Source organism: Pelophylax lessonae (genome assembly GCF_965119305.1).
Source record: "Pelophylax lessonae genome assembly, chromosome: 11".
Taxonomy (NCBI): domain Eukaryota; kingdom Metazoa; phylum Chordata; class Amphibia; order Anura; family Ranidae; genus Pelophylax; species Pelophylax lessonae.
In genome coordinates, this window is record NC_138778.1 from 114,811,152 (window position 1) to 114,824,506 (window position 13,355).

Below are 13,355 nucleotides of genomic sequence, written 5' to 3' on the forward strand. Positions count from 1 at the left end.
ACTACGAGTATCTCTATATTCTTTATTTGAATCTCCATATGCACCTAATTAATGCCATGGTTCCACACGAGAAAACTCTCTGCATTGGCTATTTTCACTTTCTAGGACCGAAAAGGACCTAGACACCAGTAGCTACATTTGCTATTGCTGTCTTATAATTTGGACAGCAACTAGCTCTGCTGAGTGTGCACTTTATATATACGGTGGAGGACAACGTTCACAAGTGATAATATTTATTATGTGCTCTCACATTGGGACATTTTTTCTTGTATTTGATTTCACTTGTATACTTTTTTGGACTCGCATTGGACCTTTCACTAAGGTTTACTTATTTTGAGAGCTGCAATTGTTTTGTATTTATTCTTTGGATGTATTTATGTTTGCACTATTTTACTAGCAGCTCTAGTTTTTTTTTTTTTTTCTCCGTTTATTTTTCTAGAGCGCTGCCATTTTTTATTACAAAATTTGAAAATGTGAACTTATAGTGTTTTTCTTTTTCATAAATATTTGTTAGACATTTCCTAGCACAGCCCCCTCCTTCCTCGAATGTCCTTGACGACTTCTCCTATGGGACTCTCAAATTACCTGCAAGTACTTGTAATAATAATAATTACACTCTGTGCTGACCCAGCACTTTTTCCCCCCTCACCTTCCTACAAACATAACTAATGGAGGAGGATTAAAGGGCAATACTTTAGAGCAGGGATTGCCAAACTACGGCCCTCCAGTTGTTTAGGAACTACAATTCCCATCATGCCTAGTCATGTATGTGTATTTCAGAGTTTTGCAATGCCTCATGGGATGTGTAGTTCTGCAACCTGCTTGGGTGGGTGGGAGTCTACTGATGCTGCTCACAGTGATCCGAGATAGTGCAATGCCGCAGCAGGGCATTCAAACATTGTGCCTAAAAAACTTTCAATACACATATAATCCAATGGAAAGATTGTTGCTGAAATGAAGGGTCAGGTGACAGCGTTTCTTTAATGGTGGTCAACATACTATTCTTTTATACTTACAGCTGTATGACGTTGGCGTTGTATCAAAGTTGGCGTTTGACATAAGACAAGTAGTTATTGTTTTATGTGTGGTACTCTGTGTAATAAATACAATGTTTCTGAATGACTCCTCTTTATGGATAAGCTCCCTTTCTTTTTCTTTTTTTTATAGAGAGTTACTCTTTCGTTTGATTTCCCCTTCTATGGACATTTATTGAGGCACATCACAATAGCTACTGGAGGCAGGTTTACTAAAATCCCTTTCTATTTAAAATATTAAGGAACACAAGTCTGAAATGGACAGGCTAATGTAGGGTACCACATTTCTGTTTTTCTTGTAGGATTTATCTTCATGGGTGATGTCTTACACCGCATGTTGACTGCAACACAGTATGTAGCACCGCTTATGGCAAACTTTAATCCAAGTTACTCAACAGAATCAAAAATCGCGTACAGAGATAATGGTGAGTGAACATTGTGTGATGTTAATTGAGATATAGAGATAACTGTTATATCTAGAATTTATTAAAGTGGGCCTATGGTGTCCACATAAGTTGTGTAGCGCTCACTCCAGTAGGAGTCTGCATTTTAAAGTCCCTAGGGTCCCTAGTAAGGTAACTAGTAGTTGAACCCACAGCCAGGCACACAGTTAATCACTCATTTGGCTCAATGAATAGTCTAGGGTGGGGGTCAGAAACCAGTAGATTACAATTAACCAGTAGATCACTGGTAGATCACTCTGGGCTTGCTTATCATCCCAGAACATCAAACAGATGCAGAGGGACTAATTGTAAAGTTGGAGCTGTAGTAGGGAACACGAGCTGCATAAGCTGATACTTCTTCTGTAGTGCTGACTCCTGTCCCATGCGAAGTGATACCAACTGCACTCCATTTCTTAACCCTACTAGCGATCTCCAGAGTGGTGCCAGCAGCAGGAAAGACGAGATCTTCAGGTCAGTGTGAAGCAATACACTAGGCACTAGTACAGGGCTGCGTTCACTCTGATGCGCTGTGGTTTACCCACACTGTAGGTGCAGTCCAGTGTACCTGCAGCTTTCCTGTGAGTTTGCTGTGCTTAGCCATATACTTCAATTATGTTCTGTGGGTTTGGTGCACTTTATGAATGCAGGAGTTTTGGTGCACTTTCATAAAGTAAACCACACCTACAGGATATAATAGAAGTCTATGGCAAAGCACAGGTAACCCAGGATGGTTGCAGATGTACTCGCTGCGCAGGTGAACTACAACACATCAGTGTGAAAGCAACCTCATAGGGGACTCAGAACAGTAAGGGTTAATTTCCATTTTTAGTTTGGGAGTGGTAAAACCCCATAATTAAGGTATGTATTTACCACCCCTGCCCCAATTGCACCTCCTTTAGCTGCAGTGGCCAGGGGTGTACACATGTCGTAGCCACCGCAAGAGTCATAGGCCCTGTCAGGGTTGGTGGGAGTAGCACCTGCCAAGCATGATTCATTCAAGTGACTGAGGCTACTCTGCATATGCCCTGCAACCTTGTGCAGTTGCTTTCTCACCACTTGCTTATGCCCCTCTGACCCGGCAGTAGCATGCAGTTGTGGGGCACTTGCAGAGTGGCCCAATTTACTTGAATGGGTTGCGTTTGGCAGATGGTAGCAAACACCAAAAGCAACAGGAGGTTTAATTCTTGCTGTGGCATGTTTACACCTTTTGGCTGCAGCCTCAGCAGCTAAAGGGGGTAGGGATTTGGGGAGGTAAATCTGCAAATCAATCGCAGAGTCTTACCACCACCCAACTTTGTGTGAATGAGCCCTAAGGGTGCTGCTGCCGAATACAACTAAGGGCTCATTGACAAGTGCAGCAGGCACTGCTGCTCCTCTAAAAAGCGATGTTGCCTCCCCACCATCTGATTTAAGCCCATGATTGCTGTGCAATGTACACGGTTCTGACACAGTAGTATGGCAATTAGAGGTTTAAATCAGGTGTAAGGAGGCAACAGTGAGTCTGGTGATCTTTGAATTCTCCCATGTTGTTCAGGTAGATCTCCACCTCTTTAAGGTTGCCTATCCCCGATTTAAAATGTTTAAAAAAATGTGGCTTACCCATTACATCATTGATGAGGTTTAAATCAGGTGTGAAGTGGCGACACCGGGCGACACTGATCCCGGTGATCTTTGACTTCTCTTCTGTTTTTCAGGCAGATCTCCACCTCTTTAAGGTTGCCTACCCCTGGTCTAAAGATAACAGAAATGCACTGCTGCACTTTGAAACCAAACTAATAAAAATGACGTGCGCTGCCAATTAAATAAAGCAAATAAACGACTAGCAAAAGCTGTAGCAACCACTAAATGGGTTTCCACACCATTCAAAATAAACCAATGATATGTATTTGCACTACTTGAAAAAAAACCCATTCAATACAGCTCAATGTGAATTCTGTTATATCAATATTTAACACCACTATACCATCAAAATAAAAAACCCTTGAAGGGATGGCAAACTGTCTAAAATAATGAATCTCCACTCTAATTAGTAACAAAGTGTAAAACAATATGTGAAATCTCTTTGTTAAAGTGGTTCTAAAGGCAGAAGGTTTTCTATTTTAATGCATTCTATGCATTATGATAAAAAAAACCTTCCGTGTGCAGAAGCCCCCCTAATACTTACCTGAGCCCGATCTAGATCCAGCGATGTTGCAGGAGAGACTCGGCTGTCTGGGACTCTCCCTCCTGATTGGCTAAGATACAGCAGGGGGCGCCATTGATTCCTGCTGGTGTCAATCAAAGTCAGTGAGCCAATGAAGGGGGAGGGCAGGGCTGAACCACGGCTCTGTGTCTGAATGGACACCAAGAGCAGTGGCTTGGCTTGGGTGCCTCCATAACAAGCTGCTTGATGTGAGGGTCACTCAGCTGGGGCGAGGGGCCAGGAGCACCGGAGAGGGACCCAGGAAGAGGAGGATCTGGGCTGCTCTGTGCAAAGCCACTGCACATATCAGGTAAGTATAAAATGTTTCTAGTTTTTAACCGAAAAGAAGGGGACTTTAGTATTACTTTAAAAAAAAAAGGATCTTATGTAGGCGAAACAGGACAGAAGTTGCAAGCGAGGATGAATTTGCAGACATAGATACCATCAAGGAACATAAAGAAGATAGTTTCTGCACACCTGTGGGACATCATTTTTCACAACCGGACCACACTATAGAAGACCTCAATGTTTTAGTTCTTAAAGGGAATTTCAGAACTATACAGGAAAGGAAAACTTTTGAATTAAGAATGATACTTCTTTTTGACACAAAAAATAACGGCTTCAATTTAGATATGGGTTTCCTTACTCATTATCCTACAGTTTTACGACCCCCTCTGTGACTATCCCCCCCACCTTCCCCCCTGTCTTCAGTTCTCCCTCTGTCTTATCTCACTAACTATGCTAGTTTTATTACCATTGCCAGTTAAATTTGTTTATGTTTGTTTGGTTTTCTCTTTTTTTTTTCCTTTGGCTTAGAGATTTTGTGTTTTTATACCATTCTGCTAAACATTTTGTTAATCAGTACTGCTTGGATCTTGATGAAGGGGACATACCCCGAAAGCTTGTCCTGAAAAATTGTATGTAAAAGTATCAGGGACAGTACTCAATTGTCTCTGTCGCAAGTGCACTAATACGGCTACAATGACTTTAAACATATAATGCAAAAAATGAAAACATAATGCATGCCATATTAATCATCGATAAGTAAATGTATAACATATATGATACCACTTTCCCTTAAAAAAAATGAGAATTCTTGCACCAATTATTCTATATGTCCCCGTTTAAATTCCCTCTGTCCCACATGTTATACAGTCCCTAATTTGGTATTCTTTCCTAGTTGTTGTGGCTGTAAATGCATCCATTATTCTATTTATTCCTTTGGTTATCACACATACTGTACATAGCACTGTTTGCATAGAATAAACCTTTTCCTGTGAAAAATGTAAACTCCTGTTTCCTTGGCAGGTCTATTACATTTTTTGCAATTCTATCCCGCAGAGAATGAGCTTTGCGATATGTGAATTTCAATCACTCTGGTGTAATTTCATTTAGATGTCTGTCTGCTGTTAGGATGGGCAAGTATTTTTTACAAATCTTTTCTATTTTTTATATTGGGCTCCAAAATTCAGAAAATTTTTGGCATACTCTTGATAAAATCATCCTGTTTTAGTTTATCATTTGGGAGATCTAGTCTATCTATCCTATCTACCTCTAGGGTCTTCTCTTGTATAAATTCCTTACTGGAGCCTTTTTGTATATTTTGGCCAGTCATAGAAGCTTGCTCCTAGTAATCCTCTCTCTGTACATTTTTAAGCCTCAATAATTATCCATTTGAAATGTTCCATAATCATAGAGCATAATGGCAACTTTCCACTGGTATGTATCCATTCTGATCTACTGAGTTGAAAAAGGTTTTTCTTTTTTGAGGGATCCTTTGTCCACCGATATCGTCAAATCCAAAAAATTGATTTGCTTCTTGTCGAATTTCCAAGCGAATGTTATATAATTATTATTTTGATTTAAATTGTTTAAAAAAGGTATTAATGTGTCTTCCTTATATAAGAACTAAAAAAACATGCTAGAGCTCTGAAATAAATAGGGGATGGTTTTTGGATTCCCCCTACTTGCTCATTTGGCTGTAAATCTCCTATGGATCACAGGAGTTCAGTTCATTCTGCACTCCTGTGACCCATTTTCAGCAGAGATTGGTCTGAAGTTCACTCTCTGCCAACGTTACAGAAGTCGGTCCAGGCACCGCTTCATCACAACCACAGAGTCGGGATCCGCCAGGTGTCTGGACCGACACCCGGCTCAGCCTCTCAGCAAGCCGCTAAGACCCTGAGCCGGCCGCACCCCGCCCCTCCACTGCTCAGCGCTCCAATGAGCAAGGTGGGGCAAAGCAGAGCAGCTCTCTGCTCAGGGAGCTGTCAAAATCGAGCGATCGGTGGTGTTCAATCGCTCTGTTCTCAGTGCAGAGGCGCTGGGGTCGGACCGATGCTGCATCCACCTAGGTAAGTATAAATGGCAATAACACCAAACCCCATACTTCTCTTTCAAATTATAACTAGGTATTATCTTGCCTGTTCCTATAATTAGATAGTCTATCAAAGCTCTGGCTATAATAATGGCGACGATATAACAATAATATTAGCTATGAAAATAAACACAATGCCCAAAGGTCTTGTTTATTTGCAAAGAAAGTAGAGCACTAACATAAAATCTAGAAAAAGTAATACAGAGCATAAAAAACAAAAGAGCAGAGATGATAAGTTACATAAGTCCTAACTAAAATTAATAAAAGATTTGAATTTGACTTTGACTTGGTATTCATGACTTGAGACTTGACTTTGACTTGAGACATATGACTCGAAATTACTTTACTTTTTCAAGTTATTAAATATTTGCATTTTCTCAAGATGTGTTAAAGCAAAATGAATGTGCCTGTTATGTTTCTGACACCACAGTCACTTAAAACACCTCAGTGTGTTCTGATTTTTAGGACACTGGCTGTTTAACAATGGAAATACTTAACGTGTTTTTAGTGACTGTAGTGTTGAAACATGACCGGACGAAGGATTTTGAGCTGTTTGGGCATTCAAAGTGTTTCTTTAATATGCCAATAAAAAAGCACTAAGCAGTTTTGTTAATGTTGAAAATAAAACAAAACCTTTCCTTACCACTGACTTTTAACTGATTTAAAGGTGAAAATTGGGGTAGATCAGTATTTTGACTTGATTTGTGACTTGACCAAAATAAATGACTTGACTTGACCAAAATAAATCACTTGACTTGACCAAAATAAATGACTTGACTTGACTTGCTTGACTTCTAGTAGGGACTCGACTTGACTTGCTTGCTTTTCGCCACAGTAACTTAGGACTTGCTTGAGACTTGAAGGTTAAGACTTGAGACTTGCTTGGGACTTGCACATGTGTGACTAATGCCCCGTACACACGTGCAGATTATCTGAAGACTTTTGTCTGCAGACTTACCAAAACCATATAATATGAGGTCAAACCTAAACACTTTCAATTTGTATGCAATCCGGCAGGCCCTTGCACTACATAGAAAAGGTAAATCTGAAGACAAAAGTCTTCAGATAATCTGCACGTGTGTACGGGGCATTACTCCCATGTCTGCATAGCATATTAAATATCACCAAACAATAGTGCAGCGCAAATAAATTGAAATGTAAGTGCAATACAATAGTGCAATGCAAATAAATCAAGCTATTATGAGTCATCACAAATTGAAAAAATAAAACAAAGAAATCCAAATGTGAAGCCAAAAGAAAAAAAAATTCAATGATTCTTCGATTAGGGAAGGATGAGGGAAATAACAGATGTGGATACCAAATGCCACCAAACTTTCTAATGTTAAACCACACAGCACAGGGAGGCTCGCCAGAATCTTATTAAGTGTGGTGAACCAGTGCTTGTGTATCAATTCAAGATATCCAGCTTTCCCCAAATCCACTTGTCAAACGATGGTACTGCTGCATTGTAATAAATCCCTTTGCATATATCCTCCATAGTGTGATCTTGATTAAAAAAAAACAATTTTAATGTGGTAAAAGGAAAATTCCCCTAGGTATTGGGACTTTTAAGGCACTTAGTAATGCACTATTAAAGTATAAAAACCGTAGTACGGTTTTAACCGCTTGCCGACCGCCGCACGACTATTTACGGCGGCGGTCAGCCCCTCACAGGCAAAGCGACGTAGGGCTACGTCACTAGCCTGTGAGGCTCTAGGAAGCGAGCGCACGCCGCTTGAGGCGCGCTCCCGCTCCTGCGTGGTCACGGACTCTCCTGCGCATGTGCCCCGCGGACCCAATGTCCTCCGGGCACTCGCGATCGTCCGTTACACCGGGAGAAAGGCAGGTGGCTAATGTAAACAAAGCCACCTGTCATTCTCCCCTGTGTAAGAATGGCGATCATACGGTTCTACTATGATCAATGTTCTTACACATCAAGCCACAGCCAATCACAGTTAGAAACACGCCCCTAGGGACACACATAACCCCTCCCTCTCAAAAAAAAATTAACCCCTTCACTGCCAGTGTCATTTTTACAGTAACAGTGCATATGTATAGCACTGATTACTGTAGTAATGTCACTGGTAACCCCAAAAGGGTCAAAAATGTCAGTCAAGGGTCCGATCTGTCCGCCGCAATGTCGCAGTCCCGCAAAAAAAATCGCAGATCGCCGCCATTACGCATTAAAAAAAAAAACAACAAAAATGACAAAAATCTTTCCCTTTGTTAGTAAACGCAATAACTTTTGCGCAAACCAATCAAAATACGCTTTTTGCGATTTTTTTTTTTTACCAAACATATGATTAAAAAAAAATTGGCCTAAAATGTTAAAAAATTTTGATTTTTACATTTTTTTGGGGGGAATTTCATATAAAAAAATGTAAAAAATATTGTTATTTTTGCAAAATTGATGCTCTTTTTTTGTTTATAGCGCATGATCAAAAAATCGCACAGGTGATCAAATACCACCAAAAGAAAGCTCTGTTTGTGGGAAAAAAAGGACGTCAAATTCGTTTAGGTACAGCATCGCACGACCGCGCAATTGTCCATTAAAATCACGCAGTGCCGACTCGCAAAATAGGCCCTGGTCAGGAAGGGGGTAAAATCTTCCGGGGCTTAAGTGGTTAATACTTTAATAGTGCATTACTAAGTGCCTTAAAAGTGCCAAAACCTAGGGGAATTCTCCTTTTACATCGATTTAGGGATGTGGCACCCATCATAGATTATACACCGCCAAGACTATATTTCTCCTTTTAATGTGGTAAATGCACTAAGAAGAGATGACAACCAGGCACTTCATATTGTATAAACAACTCATATTCCAGAATCCAAGATGGCTATGACGAGATTGCATATGTGTAGCAGCGTGTGTTCAATCTCTGCCCTACTAGTTTCATCAAAGATGATGTCATCAAGCGCACAGGACACACGCTGGCACTCTTTTCTTTTATACAGAACACCACAAGAAGGAAGACATCCTAATTAGTGCAGAGAACACAAGGTGGAGATTGATAGTTAACCCAGCATAAAAATTGCAGTGCCAATTTGTAGGCATGTTCAGCGCTGTCTCATGAATGATGCTATAGCAAGTGTTGACAACTTTTATAATGCGCCATCTTGTGGTCAAGAGGAAAATTGACCACAAAAAGTCAAAAATAAGTGCAAAAAAAATGTTAACAAAAATATTCAACATAATAATATCCTTCATAGGTTTTGAAAAAAATGATTTAACAAGAAATTTATCAAATACATATTAAAATATCTGAATGTTAACCACATATTTCTGTAAATAAATATTATTATTAAATGTAAGAGCTACAAAATCATTATATAAAAACTATAGAAGCCCCTGAAATTTTTACCACTTGACCTCCAGAATATTTAACCCGTACTCGGCACTGCGCTACTTTAACTGACAAATGCGCGGTCATGCAACCCTGTACCCAAATAAAATGTATGTCCTTTTTTCCCACAGATAGAGCTTTCTTTTGTTGGTATTTAATTACCTCTGCTTTTTTTTGGCACTATAAATAAAAAAAGACCTACAATTTTGAAAAAAAAACAATATTTTTTTACATTCTGCTATAAATCTTATCCAATTTTAAAAAAAATGAAAAAATCTAATTTCTTTATAAATTTAGACCAATATGTATTCTGCTACATATTTTTTGTAAAAAAAAAAAAAAAATCCCAATAAACTTTTACATACTATGGCATATTTTGCAGGAACACAAACTCCATCCTATTCCTTCTGTCAGAACGGCAATGTGCGGGTGCTGAAAGACATTGAGTACTCTGCACCCGACGATGTGCTTCTGCTGTGTTGAAGCAAGCCGCTACCCTAACCGTAAGTGTTGGATCATGTATATATACGTGATCTGGTGCACAGGTGCTGCACTGTGGCAGTAAAACTCCTATAGGGTAGACTTAAAGTAGTTAACTGACAAAAAAAAAGGAAAACACTGAACCAGAGGTTAAGAAAGGGGGACAAAACCGGAAGTAAAATTAAAATTAAATATATTATTAAAATTGTAAATAACATTACTAATAAAAATCTAAATTAAATAGTATCCGATATTTTAAAAGGAAGAACCTTGTAACCAAAAGAAAAAAATAGAAAAAATGAGGGTAGAAAGATTTTCAACTATTATTAATGAAACAATTTATATTATTTGATTTTGTAATTTCTGTTGAGACCTTTTTTTGTAAATTGTGTTGAGACCTAATGGAGTATAAAATGTGAGATCGAATATCCATCTAGTCTCAAGACGTGAGATGTTTCTATGTGCATTCCTTGTCTTCCTTACCCTCCCACACAATGATAACATCATCAATGAACCTTTTATAAATTTTCAGTTGTCTTGGTGTATTATCATCAATACACTTTTCTTCCTATTGTGCCATTATTATATTCACCACACTCAGTGCAAAACGTGCACCCGTGGCAATGCCTTTAACCTGTCTAAAATAGGTATTATTATGCCAAAAATAATTATGTGACAGGCAATAATCTAAACATTCCATCAAATAAGTTGGTTTGCTCCTCAGAAGATCACCCATTTGTTTCATGGTCCACTTAGTTGCTCCAATTGCATCCTGATGTCCAATTATTGTATACAGCAAATTTTCATCAGCTATTACGAAAGTAATAGGTTCTTTTCTTATTTTCTTCTTCCAGAAGTTATAAAAATTCTGATTTTGTTATGAACATTTACAAATAGTAGAAATTTCAAATAAAACAATCAAGGAATATCCATACGGCTTTTACAATGATGATGCAGTAACTTCATCTCTAAATGTTTGTGGCTCACTGATATCTCCTTGAAATATCCTGATGGTGCTTTGCCTATAGGGTGGGTTTATTCAAACTACAGTGCTCTAATGCAGGTGAGGAAGCCCCCCAGATGACCTAATAATATCTGCACTTTTTGTGAATATTTCTTACTGCAATAAGTGTTACTAGTCTATATACATATATGTATAAATACATTATGTGTTGTTTGTATTTTTGTGTCTGTTGTAACTAATATACTTTTTTTGAATTTTTAGTGATTGTGTATGCTGTTTTTATAAAGTCTCCTAAAGAAGCCATAGTCTGGGGAAACATGTAGATATGAATTTACTGCATCATCAATGTAAAAACCTTATAGATATTCCTTGATGGTTTTATATGAAATTTCTACTATTTTAAATGTTCCTAAATAAATTAGAACTTATTATATACTTACTTGTTTTGGCACCTTTAAAATCCAGTCTTTACTCTTTCTTTACATTCTGATCCTAGGGATGAGGTGTCAGGGACTCTCAGACACCAGATAGTTCTTTCTTCTTCCCGAAGTTGTATAAGGTGCTTGGTGTCTCTTAAATACAATCTAGTTGTCTGTGCTATGAATTGCAAGAATTGATCTATGTACTGGCCCATCCTTGCTCTTACAGACTGGATCACAATTTAAAATGGGGCGACCTGATGGATTCCCCATGATTTTATGGATTTTTGGGACCGTTTACATAACTGGAACCCTACAGACATCTGGTATTAAGGTATCTTCCTTCTTTTTTGTTAGGGATACCTTTTTCCACCAATTCTTTTTTGCATAATCTTGTTTGATTATTCGATAATTGATAGTAAGGGGTTCATTTACTAAAAATAGAGAGAAGCAATAGATGGTAGACTCCTAATTGCACCTAATTGAAACCACTACAACTTCAATGTGGAGAACAGAGAAGCACCATCAATTAGGTGAACGCCTATTAGTGACTGTCAAGTCAGGATAGTCACATTTTTAGAAAAATGCTAGACGTGGTCCCTAGATGGATTGATTGAGCGTAGGACTGCAAGATTTAGCCAAGATCCCATTTGTGTGTAAAAAGAAGCAATTGGCAAATGTGGTTGACAGTAAATATATTCATTTTCTTTCCTGTTGTGTAGTGCTGTTTTGCATGTTTTGCAAATAAATGCATTTTTTAATGAAAGTTATAGAGTAATGCATACTTTGTTCTAATGTTAAATATATCTATCTATAAAAATTGACAACATTTTTTCATGTCTAATTAAAATTTTATTAGAATATCCACTTTTTTATCCACATTGTGCTGCCTAGGTCCAGGCATTAAATGCCCCCCCCCCCCCACCCAAAAACCATGCCCACCAAAAGGCCCCCACATCCATTATTTTATATCATAATAATTAAAACTAAAATTACATTTATCAGAAAGTCAGATTTACATGCAAAAGCACCTTGTCTATATGCAATTTTTTTAAGGAGCAGCATTGTGTGTGTGGGGGTGGGTGTAAGGGACTGCTTTTTGGCTTTGTGGGGGGTTAAGGGGCTGGTTTGTGGGGTATAGAGACAAAAAAACAAACAAACAAAAAACAGTAATAACTTTATTAAATATAACATTTTGAAAATATTATATATACTGTTATCTTCTTCCATAACTCACCACCAGACTGGTCCACCAAACACCCACTGTCTGTCCTCAGTCCTCTTGTTACTCCTGTGTCTGCTGCAGCCACTGATTTAAAAGATCCAGCCTGCCCTGCGTAAGATGGAGTGCACTGATGTCTGACGTCATTGCGCACATCACAATCACGAGAGAGATATTCCCCGGAGGAGACGCCCCACCTCCTCATACTCATTAGTTTGCACTACAGGTGGCAGTATGAGATAGGAAAATGCTTCAAGTAACGCGTCGCAAATTATGACACACAAAACTGCTGGAAAAAAAAAAATCTTGAGCGTCAATTTGCTGCCCCTCTCAAAGTGCCGCCTGAGTCCAATGGACCCAGTGGGGACCCTTGGTAGGGCCGGCCTTGATTCTAGTTAATACTATGGGCAGCTCAGTGGCTTAGTGGTTAGCACTAGGGTCATAGGTTCAAATCCCAGTCATGACTTTAGAGTCCTGCGTGTTCTCTTAACATGAACACGGTGCAAAAAGCTGTGGCTGGTGTAGATGTCTCTCAATGTTATATTAAAACAAACTTTAACCACATCTTAACAGAAATTTCCCCTTCCCCACTTAATTTGCCCAGGCTGTCTCTTTTGTGTGTGCATTTAGTTTATTAATTTTCAGCTGCCTGCAGCAGATGTAGTGTGCCTTAAGGCCCAGTTTACACCACATGCAGTCCAATGCGTTTTTTTTCTGCATCAAAAATGCATGGGAAGTAGGTTATATGGTTTCCAATGGCATAGTTCACACCAGTGTGGTCAGTTCCAGGGCGTTCCAGTTCCAGAAAAAGTGTAGAACACGCTGCATTTTTGCACTGGACTGTACTGGAACACAGTAAAATGCATCAATAATGCACTGGAACGCATCAA

General features: G+C 38.9%; 1 protein-coding gene across 1 annotated transcript in view; it reads left to right on the forward strand.

Annotated features, from left to right (window-relative positions):
- The window catches only part of LOC309566336 (plexin domain-containing protein 1-like), a 463,427-nt gene that overhangs the window by 228,298 nt on the left and 221,774 nt on the right, over positions 1 to 13,355 (forward strand). Inside the window, exons 4-5 of the mRNA XM_082271449.1 lie at positions 1,168 to 1,237; positions 1,337 to 1,459. Of these exons, the coding sequence (XP_082127575.1) occupies positions 1,168 to 1,237; positions 1,337 to 1,459 (193 nt within the window). The remainder of the gene's footprint in view (positions 1 to 1,167; positions 1,238 to 1,336; positions 1,460 to 13,355) is intronic.